Raw genomic sequence first — 12,818 nt, forward strand, 5'->3', positions numbered from 1 at the left:
ATATTTGGGAACATACAGTACAGTAAATAAATTGGACGTAATTCCTAGTTTGGGCAATTGTTTTTAATATAAACTTATTTTGACTCATACTGTTAAAAAAACATGTTAAAAATTATGAATTATGTTAGTGTGTTGGAAAAGAAAGGCAGGAACGTCTATGGATTGGATTTGCCTTTATTAGTCTCGCAGTGGAGAAATTTACATCTCATTTCACAGCAGCAAAGTTGTGAAATGGAAAACCAATTGGTGTGACGGACATTTTCTTTCCTAATATCCATCCATTCATCCATTTTCCGGACCACTTTATCCTCATTTGGGGGTGCTGTAGCATACCTCAGCCGTTTTCGAGCACAAGGCAGGGGACACCCTGAATTGGTGGCCAGCAAACAGCAGGAAACACAGAGACCAACAACCATTCACTCACACTTAGTGTTCATTCAGCCTGTCATGCATGTTTTTGGAATGTGGGAGGAAACCGGAGGACCCGGAGAATACCCAGGCGGGCCCAGACAGAACATTCAAACTCCAAACAGGGAGGCCAGACCGGGTCTTGAACTCAAGATCTTTCCACCTTGAAGCCAGCATGCTAACCACTCGACTACCTTTTCCTAATATCCGACTAATACTAATTGAAACAATAGAAATGAAGGATAGATGGTCACCCTGGAGCCTTGAGTAAAACGTTTTCTTGAGGAATGTTATTTGCACATTAAATGACATAATACACAAGAGAACAGCCCAGCTGCCCCCGAAGAAGTTGCCAGAAAACTGATAACAATTCACATCACATTCTCATTCGAAATAAAGACAATTAATTGGCGGGTGCAATTAGACATGATCTTATCCTCTCTTCAAATTCATATTATCTCTCAATCTAATCCACACAAATACGAACTGCCATCGTGTACTAAAATTTACATCTTAATTTTTGAAAACTGATGGAGACACGAGAGGACACGGTAAAAAAAAGTCAGAACAACCCAGAAATATTTCAGTGTTAATTTATTTACAATATGCAATACAGCCCATGCAGATATCCAAGGCCCTGGGGAGAGAGCTTGTCTGCCACATCATTTTATGCGGCCCGTGAAGGTAAATTATGTACCTCAATTTCTTATGTCAATCACACTTCTAAAATAAATGGGACAAAAGTTAAACAAATAATTTGTTCCTGGCTTCTGGGTTTAAAAAAATAGTGATCCATCAATTTGTTGTGTAATAATAGTATCAGTGTTTGAAATAACGTCTGCCCGGAGGCCCGGGGCGTACAACTTTTACGTCGGGCGTACAACTTTCAAAACGTCTCGGCCCGGGTGGCTGACAACTTCAAGAAAAAAAAAAAAAATTTCAAATCAAACATTTGTTTGATTCAATCAAGCAAAAGCGACAAGAAAACCGCTACAAGCCACGTGGACCTCTCTTTCTAAGTTTTCAAATACACTTTTCAGTCATGGTATAGTCCGAAGCACGAAACAGGCTTCTGATTGGCTGCCGTGCCAAGTATGCAAATTGCCAAACGAACTTTCGTTTGGAAATTCGCATACTCTGAAAAGTGTACTTGAGAGTTTTGAAAGCCGCTTAGAAAGAGGAGGCCACGTGGCTTTGAGCAGACAACGCAACGCAAACATTGCATTGTGCACCATGACGACAAACGACAACTGGAGCAAACTCTTCAGCAAGGGACATTTACCATAAATTAAGCAAGGGAGCATTTGTGGTAGGTACTTCCTTAATTAAAAACATCATTTATACTTCGCAACAATGTTTTTTTTGCGATTAGTTGTCTTATTGTTTCAAGTTCTGAAAATGGAGCAGGCAACTTTATGGCCGTGCAGGCAACTTTTCAGAGTTGCCTGCCCGGGTGTCCGCTAACTTTTTGTCATGAGTTTCACACACTGATAAGTGTGTGAAACTCATGACTCATGATAATATGTGATAATATGTGGTATTCATACATTTATACAGGTGGACAACATTGTTGGTACAATTCCAAAAATATTTGATTGCAGTGATTACCTAAAAGGGTTGTGTAACCAAATGTGGCTCATAATCTTTAAGGAGGCCTGTTTCGGTTTTCCTTTTTACATTAATTTTGTTGAATCACAATGCATTTGTATTGCACTTTGATTTTAAATAGTTACATTTATACATTGTTTTCCACATTAAAGTTATATGATCAACGTGTATTTGTCTTTTGGGAACTGAGGGGTACCAACAATTTTGGCCATGTCTGTGTATGGGTTCACAGTCATACTTGCCCTCCAAGGGGAAGCATGACCATGATGTAAAAATGAGTAAGACACCGCAGCAAATACAGCTTGCCAGGTGTCCACCGACTCTAAGCTAAAAAGCTGTGGGAACCTGCAATTTTGACTCCAAATCACAAACTTTACTCATCCAGGCATGCTTTCCTCTCAGGTTCAAAGTGACACTGGTCTATTTGAAGGAGTACTCACAAAACAATGTCTGGTTGGTGATAAAGGACAGAATTAGTACAGCCCATCTAGCCACAGTGATGTAAAGTGCATCGAGAGAAGATGCTTTGATGGTCTCGCGATAAATTTCATAAATTCTAACTCAAAACAATTCTTTAATATAACAAGCAGACAAAAAAGCAAAATGCTTTACTATTTCATGTATGTACAGCGTGTCTGGGGAAATTAAAATACACAAGGAGTTTTACAGAAAGTGTAGAATGATGACATTTGTCTGAAACAGTAACAATTGACTTATTCTACGTATGTATACATAGGTAAAAAAAAGCAAAGGGAGCATTTCAGAAAGACTAAAAAAACGTATTCACTGTATGCTGGGCAAAAACGAATGAAAAAAAAGGTGTCCCAGCCTTGTTTTCAAAATAAATGCATGATTTTTACATCCAACTGAGCAAAATACATGGCAATTACTAAAAAACAGCAAGGAAAATCGCAGTGGAGAGTATGTTGGTCTTTGCTAAATATCTTATGCTTCATATAAATAACGATAAAATCGTCAAAGACACAAGGGCGTTGAAAGTAAACCACATCCAGCTCAAATGTGTTAACTTGAGCTGGATAGTTTAAGACAAACAATATATACATTCTTTAAAAACACACTGCAATGTTCAACTATCAAAATGGAAAAACATATGTTCAAAGAATAAAATTTGTCAAACATCAGCATTTCCCTAATGACTATTTTTGGTCCTTTGCATATTGTCTTGATGTTTACTTTGAATTTGTTGTGCGCATTTCTATTTCTTATGCCCATGCTACAAATGTAGTTCATTAGACAATAGACTGATATGCTGCTAAGACAATATATAAACTTTATGTACACAAAGATAGTGCATATATAACCAGCTGTGTTTGGACTGATGAAAGCCATGTGTTAGCAGCTGGTGGTTGATAAAGGCTGCGTTCCGTTAGGTGGTCATGACACTTGACCTGATAGGAAGATTTTTTTTTTCCTGAAGACACCAGACGTATACAAATTTCATGTAATATGCACATAGGCAAAAGCATTAACACATTCATTTGCAAGTACATATATATATGTGTGTAACACTGACATACATATAAACACCAATCTAAAAATAGATATATTTTTTCTGTTATTTCATGATTCTTTCAAAAGCTGAAAATAAAAATTTTGTATCTTGCAGGTGGTTTCCTCCCGTGGATGAAGTGGAGTGACTGAGGACAGGTCGAGCTCCCTGCTCAAAGGAGTCTTTTAACACCGAGCCAGTTTGCATTGTTTCATGCTCACCTTCACAGTCAACGAGGTGACTTCGGGCGACATTAACCTCGAAGGGTTCCCCTCTGTGATGATTGTCTTTGGGTCAGAGGTTTAAAATGGGTACATCAAATAGGTCACACAGGCCTTCTGTCTCATCCAGGTTGTATATGTAGTCGTGGTCACTAGGTGGGGGTGACAGACGCAGGAGGGGCGAGAACACTAAAAGCAGATTAGGAAGAGGAATGTATAAGGACAAGCCACACAAGCAAATTACAATAATAACTTCAAGGTGTTATCCAATTAATTGGGCCAATGTGCAGCATTTTTAACAAACGTTAGCAAATGCCATATGAGATTCTGATAGATTATCCTGTGGTGTTATCAGAGTGATTTTTTTCTCTACTCAGAAAAAAAATCGCTGTCTGGTCAACATCTACTCCAGTAAATCACAGACTGAATGATTACAATGTAAAACAGAATGATAGCCAATCACAAAGTGACGTGACGCCTGTGAAGTTGAAGGCCACAACTCAAGGAATGAGTCGACTACCAATGTATTCATATATCGCTGTTCCGAAGTCATTTTATCTCAACCACAATGGAAATGCCAATTTAATACCAATTTAGCCTGGTTTCCTATACTACCAATATTCCTGCTCTTTTTCTACTTTGGATTTTACCGCAGTATATACATCTACCTTAAAGGACAACCGACGCCTCCGGACAAGTTTGTCCATAATTTGTAAATTCGCTTCAAATGACTTCGACTGAGCGCATTTTACAAAGATACCACCACATATTGCTATATTTTACGTTTTAAAGGACAACCGATGTCTCCGGACAAGTTGTGTCCATAATTTGTCAAATGGCTTCAAATGACTTCTACTGAGCGTATTTTAATAGGATTCCACCACATATAGCTATAGTTCACGTTTTAAGACTCGTGCTGAATATTCCGGAAGTCTTGTTTTTGAGTTGGTGACGAGACGAGTCACTGAAGGAACGCCCGTGACCGTAAAAAAGGACACATTGTAGCAGTCCTTCCATCACGTCAATGCTTGTTTGGTCTGAAAACCTCGTGTTGCACCAGAAAGAGGGCGTCCAAGCTCCATGTAAGGAATTTATCAGCCTGTGGAAACGGGCTGAATTCATTCCTCACAGGAGCTCCGTGGCCATTTTCTGCCTCTTTTTGGGTGAGACATTTCCCCCCAATGTTGCATCAAATTGGCATGGAATAAATTCTTTAATCGATTGCAAACATGTATGCTTTCCTCTTCAGAACTATTTGAATCATACTCATAACTGGATGTGTAACAAGAAAGCATATTCTCTGAATCTGAAGCCATTGTTTTGATTCTCCAGCAATGCAAGACATCTTGGCGTGACGTCACGAACCGGGACTTTCTGAAAATGCCCAATTCGAAACGCAGATTTTCGACACTTTAAGTCATTTTTATTTGTGTTTTGCATTTGAATAAAAATATCATACATGTTTTGGGTATTTTAGATGCTATAAAACGTTTTTCTGATGTCAGGAAACAAAAAAGTGACGTCGGTGGTCCTTTCAGACTCGCACTGAATATTCAGATAGTCTTTTTTTCGAGTTGATGGCGATCCCCTGCGTGACGTCACATTTGGAACGCCCCCTGACTGAGAAAGAGACACACAATGTATTGCGGTACTTTGTTTGGTCTGAAAACTGTTTATGGCGAAATTAGAAGGAAAACACATAAATAACGCGATGGTGAATAGTTTTGTGTTGCACAAAGACTACTATTTGATATTCGCTGGCACAAATTCCCAGCAGACAAATCAGCCCATTTCCAACGGAGCTTTGGCGCCATCTTTTGCATTTTCTGGGACACTACATGCTGTCCTTGACGGCTCGAATTGATATGGGAGGACTCCTTTAATCAATTGCAAACATTTATGCTTTCCTCTTCAGAACTATTTGAATCATGTTCATAACTGGATGAGTAACAAGGAAGCATCTTCTCAGACTCTGAAGCCATTGTTTTGATTCTCAAGCAGGGCACGATGTCTTGGCGTGACGTCACGAATAAGGGGGCGGGACCTTCTGAAACTGGCCATTTCCGGTTTCATTTTGAAGTTGTTTTTGGAAACTTTAAGTCATTTTTATTTTTAATTTATTTTGCATTTGACTAAAAATATCAGCCTGCGTGTTTTGGGTATTTTAGATGCTATAAAACGTTTTTCTGATGTCAGTTAGGAAACAAAAAAATTGTGTTTGATGTCCTTTAAGAGGAGAATCACAAATCTAGCTGGAGAGGTCATGTGTCGTATGCTGTTGTCTCAAATAGACCATGCAAGAGCAATAACAACATATGACACCCCCAAATGTCTGATGTCTCACAGAAACACAAAAACAAATGGTTTCAGTGTGTGTGTGTGTATATATATATATATATATATATATATATATATATATATATATATATATAGAGAGAGAGAGAGAGAGAGAGAGAGAGAGAGAGAGAGAGAGAGAGAGAGAGAGAGAGAGAGAGAGAGAGAGAGAGAGAGAGAGAGAGAGAGAGATAGATAGATAGATAGATAGATAGATAGATAGATAGATAGATAGATAGATAGATAGATAGATAGATAGATAGATAGATAGATAGATAGATAGATAGATAGAAGGTATGTGTCACACCTTCTGATGACATCAGGCCCTCCAACAAATCTCCACTTATGATCTCTGCAAAATAAAGATAAGGTATGTAAGTGCATTTAGTTTTAAAGTCTTCCTTTGCATTGCACAACAATTTGTTAGTGATTTAATTTCACCTTTTGTCGGATCAAACATTTCCGAAAGCTCTTTGGGAAAGTCCAGCACTGTAAAAATCAACACAAATAAAAAACAATTTTGTTACAGTTCTTTATGAAACATTTTGCACAGTTACAGTATACATATCTGACATTTTACACTTGCACTATGTACCCTTCTTTATGAAACATTTTTGCAGTTACAGTATACATGTCAGTCCTCTGATTTTTCTATTATGCTTAGAATACAGGTAACATCCGACTTACGACGGGGTTCCGTTCTGACAAAACAGTTGTAAGTCAAACGGTCGTAAGTCAAAATGCATTCAAAATGGCTTATGCAAGGTTTATACGACAGAATAGTATCCGATGTCAATCTGTTGTTTTTAAAGAATGTTTTCTATTGAATATTATTATATACCAAACTTCTTGTAGTTCAATTATAAATCTTCTAACTTTTAGTGTCATTTTTATCATTTTAGATTTCGTATTGTCGATTATTATTACTGTGTCGTTCTGCTGACCCAAATACGCAGGGATTCACACGAAAGGGTGGTGTTGAAAAATCGCTCTCCCTGCTAACGAAGAAGCCAGAAGAGGTCGCCCAACACACACGATCGGATTTAGGCGGACGTCGAAGTAAAAAGTCTCAAAGAGGTGGTGTTGGCGTTCTCGTTGCGCCGATCCCGCGCGCCGACCCGCCTCGGCTTTCGCCCAGGCCGGCGTCGGGGGACCCTCAACCCGACCCGCTTTAGGTTTCGCCCTGGCTAACCCCCACCCGCCTCGCCATCGGTGGACACCCCCCCCCCCCCATGGTGCCATCACGCGCTTGCTGGCCAAAATTTCGTACGTGTTTGTGAAGAAACAGTTATTTTGTGCAATGCTGTATTATTCTCTGTTAAGATGAATGAGGCATGCTGAATGTTGAGCAACGCTATATAGTCCTTTGACAGCGATTAAAAAAATAGTTTTTATACAATGTTGAGAGAAGCTGTTGTTCTGTGTGCTCTGGCAAATAAACATCCTACTTGTTCAATCTAAACAAGAAGGACGGTCTCGAGTCTTTATTCTACCAAATGCGTCACAAACACACTTCAAATCTCAACAGCGTTGCTGGGCTGCCATAGCCATAGAATTAAAAAAAAGGGTTTGGTAGTAGTGGTCGTAAGTACGGGTGGTCGTAACTCGCACTGGTCGCAAATCGGATTTTACCTGTACTTTGTTTTTTGTCTTTTCACCCCCCAACTCCCTTTCATATTGTTGCTATGCAATTTTCCCCATTGTGGGACTATTAAGGGCTTTCTGATTCGGATTCTGTATCGCATCACAAGTAAGATAGACATTGTCATTTTTGACACGAAGCAATTGAATGCAACACTGAATGCCTCTTCAAATCAACCCAAATTCAAGTGTTCTGGGTTTTGACCAGGCCAATAAAACCTTTCATTAATTTGGATGCTTGCGTGGGGCCACAATCATTCCGAAAACTGTATTAGTTTTTCAACTGAAACTTTAATAAAGTATTAGCTGAAAGTGATCCTATGTCCCTGAAATATGATTAAAATTAGACCAAAGATTCTGCAATGTTCTTTTTGTTTATTCAAAATAATAATTATGTATCCACTGATACCATTTGTTCTTGTTTTAACGGAATTGGCAGTTTATATTTCACTCTGTCTTTTTGTATTTTAGTGGCACATCATAACTGCTGACGACAACATGACTTAAATAGGCGTGCTCACGTTCAGATGGGTCTGGCTTCATTGGTTCAAACACTCCGGACGCAGATGACGACGCAGATCCATCCAATGAGGCAGAGGATTGAAGTTGCTGAGGAATAGCACCGGGAGCATCTGTGGTTGGATTGGTGCTTGTGACTTTGGAAACAGAGCAGATGATGTGGCAAATAACTGATTATAATGGACAACTCGACAAAATGTACTGGTTACAAGTGACCAAAAAGTTCCAGTCGGCTACACTTGTTTATGCAACAGTACATGTATAATAAATATTGGATTAAAACTGGCATCTTAAACTGTGAAATGTCAACGAATGTATGAGGAACATATTATAAATTGATCAAGATTTATGCTTCTGTCACAAGTTCGATCCAATTGTGCGTATTATGGATGTGATCTCAACAATATGATCGAGACACCCAACAAAAAAACACCAGTTGACAGAATCTAATGAATAAAAAAAAGCTACATCAGGCAACTTAGTGACCTCACCTGTAACTGAGGATGGCTCGCTAGTGGAAGATGTGGTGGAACAACCAGTTTTCACAGATTCTGGAGTTGCTTTTGTAGCCTAGGCAGACCGATTGAGAAAAGTGAAGAAGTAAGTCACGTCATTGGTGACTCATTTTTACTTTCCTTGATGGTCAAGGAATATGATATACATTACAATAGAAACTTGAGTGTTTTTGTTTGCTTTTCTCGACAGTTAATGGACCAAACCAAATGAGAATAAGAGTAAATTTGACATCTGGACCTGGGAGGAGGGCGATGATGCTGGGAGACTCTGAAGTAAGTCATCGGGAGGAGGGACCGGCAAAACAACTGGAGAGGCACTGGACGGGTCCTTATTGACGAGTAAAACCTCAATCGGGCCGGAAGAACTTTTCAAACGGATCTGATATTTTTTTTGTCCATTTAAAACCTGTATTTAAACAGGCGCGGTCAGGGAAAAAAAAAAAACACGAGCAGAAGATGGACATCGGGAAATGTGATACACACAGTACTTACAGATTCTGGTCTGGGAACCTCTAGCTGAGTGCCAATGGGGGCACGTATCGCTAAAAGTGTATCACCTGCGTAAGGACAGATCATCAGTGATGGCTCATGAAAAATGTGAAATCATAATGATGAGATGACAGAACAGGACAAATGTGATGAGTTTCACACCTTTGAAAGCTCCACAGAGGTCCTCATGTTTCACATATGCCATAGTATAAGTGCGTTAAGGGACAATTGGTCAGAAACAAACATTGTCTGAGTTCCAACAAGCGGAATAGTTTAGGGTGTATCCTCGCCAACTTATTGGAAACAAGTCAGACGTGTTTAGTGCTGTATCTCTTGCTGTAAACCAGAGTGTGTGTGCAAGTTGCAACACATTGTATTTACAGATTAATAGTAACTAAAAAGGATATGGACTGTTGTTGGAGTCGTCTGTGACATTCTTGATACTCTGCTGCACCCAGACTCTCTGCTGGTCCAGTTCATGTTCTCTGATGGCCAGATCATCAAGTTCTGCCTTTAGGTCAATCAACTTGTCCGCTATCTCCCGAGTGTTACAACCTGGGCCAACGCCCCTGAAAAAAAAAGACCAAAAACTGACAAGCAGATTTGTCACATAATCATAAAGATGTTTCTTTTTAAATACTTATTCCTCTATTTATATCCTCTCTTTATATATACTTTTAGGAAAATGTTTATACCAACTTTACATTTTTGAGCCCTTTCATGTTGCTTGAATTTGGATCAAATTTATTTACCCTATTCAATGCTGCTTTTTATTTTTCTTTATTGATGTATGCAAATGTAAATGTTGCTGTCATAATTTGATTTTCCTCACAGGATGAGAAAACTACCCAACTACATACCAAACAAACTACCGGTACTTAATTGTTTAAATAAAGCCAGTTGGGTCTCTGGGGTGACTTCCCGTCCATCAAGTGCGAAATGAATAGCCAAATACAGTACAGTAAATATTTGGCATTTCATATTATTTAAAACAATATTATTTCTATATTATTTAGAAACAAATTATTTCAAACGTGTTGTAAGTTGTTGGCTCTGCCACAGCCTGATATCATAATTTGATTCATACAAGTGCATGTTCGAATTCGCAATGTTGTTTACGAACTGTTGCCTTCAATAGTGAAAATTGATACGAGCACTTGCAGTTTTTGCTTTAATTAACCAGTGGTGGCTTCAAGTGACACACATTTATAGTCTGGACTGCACAAGGTTGAATATCTCCTGCTTTGGAGAGCCTTGGAGTTTCCAATAATGACAAAAGTTTTTAATCATTATCTGTTGCTTATCGTTATAATAGAAAGTGGCCAAATAGCTACTATGTTTATTTATAATGGCTTTCACACGGTAATAAATGCAATATTCTGTATTATTTGCATGAGAAATTACAGCCTCTCCTCTCTTAAACTGTGTGATTTACAACCAATTGGAAAAGTTACTGTGTGCTGAGCGTGTAATTCTCCACTCTCTGAGTGTGCATCAGTTATCTTTTAAAACAGCAAAACTTGGGGGGTGCAACGAACGAGTGTCGGCTTACTTCCATTGGATACTGTTCTTTGACTTTTTCTCTATCAGCCCAATTCCTTCCAACACATTTGTGATGTCATAGATCCGCCGCTTTTGCCGTACTGCCAATGTGTCCGCTGCCTGACTCAAAAAAGGCACATCAAAAGAAAATTGTGTTAATAACAGTGTGAAATTCAAGTAACTCATACCCGAGACCAGGCATACTGTTCAAACCAATACGAAGAACTGGTGTTGATCAACTTCCTTCTGAACCAGGGTTGTGCCAAGTTTAGTGGAAAATAAAACCACGATAACCACTGTGTGTGTGTGTGTGTGTGTGTGTATGTGTGTATATATACAGTAAAGTCTCGTTATATCGATATTCAAGGGAGTCCGAAAAAATATCGATATAACCGGGACTATCGATATATCCGACCCCGTTTGCATGTAATTTTCTCCGTGCGTGCATAGAAATAGTATCGATATAACCGGGACTATCGGTATATCCGATATCGATATAACGAGACTTTACTGTATATATATATATATATATGCAGCTTATGCTGCAGGTGCGTGTATGCTCAAACCCCTTCACTTGAGTGTGGTTTGACTAAAAAAGTGTGAGTGGATAATATCTTGTAACTTCATGTAATATTACTCGAGTTCAATTCAACTCTTAGGGGTAGGTCACAGAAAGTCTATGAATTTTTGAGACACAAAAAAATCACTTGAATTCAACACGAATGTCTTTTACGAATCAATTATGCTGCATTGTCCGTGTGTAAAGAAAAATGCACCATCAGAAAAAAGCGACAAAGGCTGCCCCACTTAGTGCACTTGGAAATCTGCAGGGGGCAGCCTGGAAAAGTTGACAAGGTACTACTCTCACACTTTGAATTGGAGCGCTTTCGGTAAAAGTAAACACATTGGCGTTTGCGTTGAAATGTAACCAGGGTGTTTACCCAAACGACAGCTATCGAGGATTCAAATCAAGACTGTCAGAAAGCTAGGCTATGCTAACAGACAGGCTAGCAAAAAAGAGCATGAAACCTAACGACAGCAGGCAGCTACCGATGACATGTGCTAGCTAACAACAAAGACTGCTTTGCGTGCTCACAGATTTTAGATCCAATACTCCGTCTTTGGCCTCCTGCAGCAAAGTTACAAACTTAGCGGTGAGTAGTCCCAGACTCTTCTCATGCCTGCTCGGTGGCATCACCAGGTCTCCCACGGCCCCCAGGTCAACCCGGCTACTGGCCGTCTCTAGCTCCATCATTTCTTGGGACCAGCGCCGAAGTCCCCCCAGCCTCCCCGACCAAAAATTCAGAAGCGAGCCTAAGAACGCACGCTCCGCACACTAGTCAACTACACTGAAGGCGAGTGGTGTCCGTGGCATCGGAGGGTTTCACGTTTTTTTCCCAGACGGGGCTTTCTTCAATATATTTCAGGAAATCTACCAGTGTAAATTGAAGACGGCAATTCATTGAGCGAGCTTTCGGTTGGAAGAGCCGTTGGCCACGCGATGTATGACGGGACTGTTCAACCAATAGAGGGAGGGTGTATAAATGACGAACAATTTTAAACGCGCACAAAATCACAATAGTGGTAAAATATACAGAATAAAAACGACTCTATATTTTAACATTGATTAAAAAAAACAAAAAATGTTTTGTATACTTAAATTATTTGATAGAAAGATCAGTTTAAAAACGTACCGCACTATTTGTAGATGGATCTTAACCGGCCCAAACTTGAAGAAAACACTTCTGCGCCGGCGCCGGGTAAATTTTTATCTCTAATTTATTTTTATTTATATGTCATTTTTTCCCCAGTCTTATTTCGGTTTTCCAAAAAATCATGACATAATGTGTGGCAGCACATGACAAACTCTTTAAATGGAGATGACTCAAGACTAATTTCTACTACTCTGGTGTTTGAACCATCATCATCATCAAACCATCATCACACAAAAAATATCCTAACAAATATGAATACAGAAAAAAATGATGGCCCTGGTTCAATTTACATACAATTTTGAATCTGGACTCTTTT

At 39.2% G+C, this 12,818-nt stretch overlaps 1 protein-coding gene across 1 annotated transcript; it reads right to left on the reverse strand.

Moving 5' to 3' along the window:
* Positions 1-985: 985 nt before the first annotated feature.
* e2f4 (E2F transcription factor 4) lies at positions 986-12,278 on the reverse strand. Its single transcript, XM_088997003.1, has 11 exons — positions 11,884-12,278; positions 10,798-10,907; positions 9,653-9,814; positions 9,408-9,451; positions 9,249-9,313; positions 8,995-9,162; positions 8,733-8,811; positions 8,244-8,378; positions 6,523-6,570; positions 6,389-6,433; positions 986-3,936 (listed from the first exon to the last, which is right to left on the reverse strand). The coding sequence occupies exons 1-11, from the start codon at positions 12,040-12,042 to the stop codon at positions 3,821-3,823; spliced, it is 1,131 nt and encodes a 376-aa protein (XP_088853129.1). The 5' UTR covers positions 12,043-12,278; the 3' UTR covers positions 986-3,820.
* Positions 12,279-12,818: the final 540 nt, after the last annotated feature.

The sequence above is a fragment of the Hippocampus bargibanti genome, linkage group LG05 (assembly GCF_051943395.1).
Source record: "Hippocampus bargibanti isolate YZ-2025 linkage group LG05, ASM5194339v1, whole genome shotgun sequence".
Taxonomy (NCBI): Eukaryota; Metazoa; Chordata; class Actinopteri; order Syngnathiformes; family Syngnathidae; genus Hippocampus; species Hippocampus bargibanti.

Bases quoted from the DNA above. Each gene is read 5' to 3' on its own strand.
- e2f4 (XM_088997003.1), bottom strand. From the start codon at position 12,042: ATGATGGAGCTAGAGACGGCCAGTAGCCGGGTTGACCTGGGGGCCGTG. The intron at 8,379-8,732 runs GTGAGGTCACTA...CTGTTTCCAAAG, and splicing joins CGAGCCATCCTCAGTTACAG to TCACAAGCACCAATCCAACC. The intron at 6,571-8,243 runs GTGAGCACGCCT...TGATTTTTACAG, and splicing joins GAAGCCAGACCCATCTGAAC to TGCTGGACTTTCCCAAAGAG.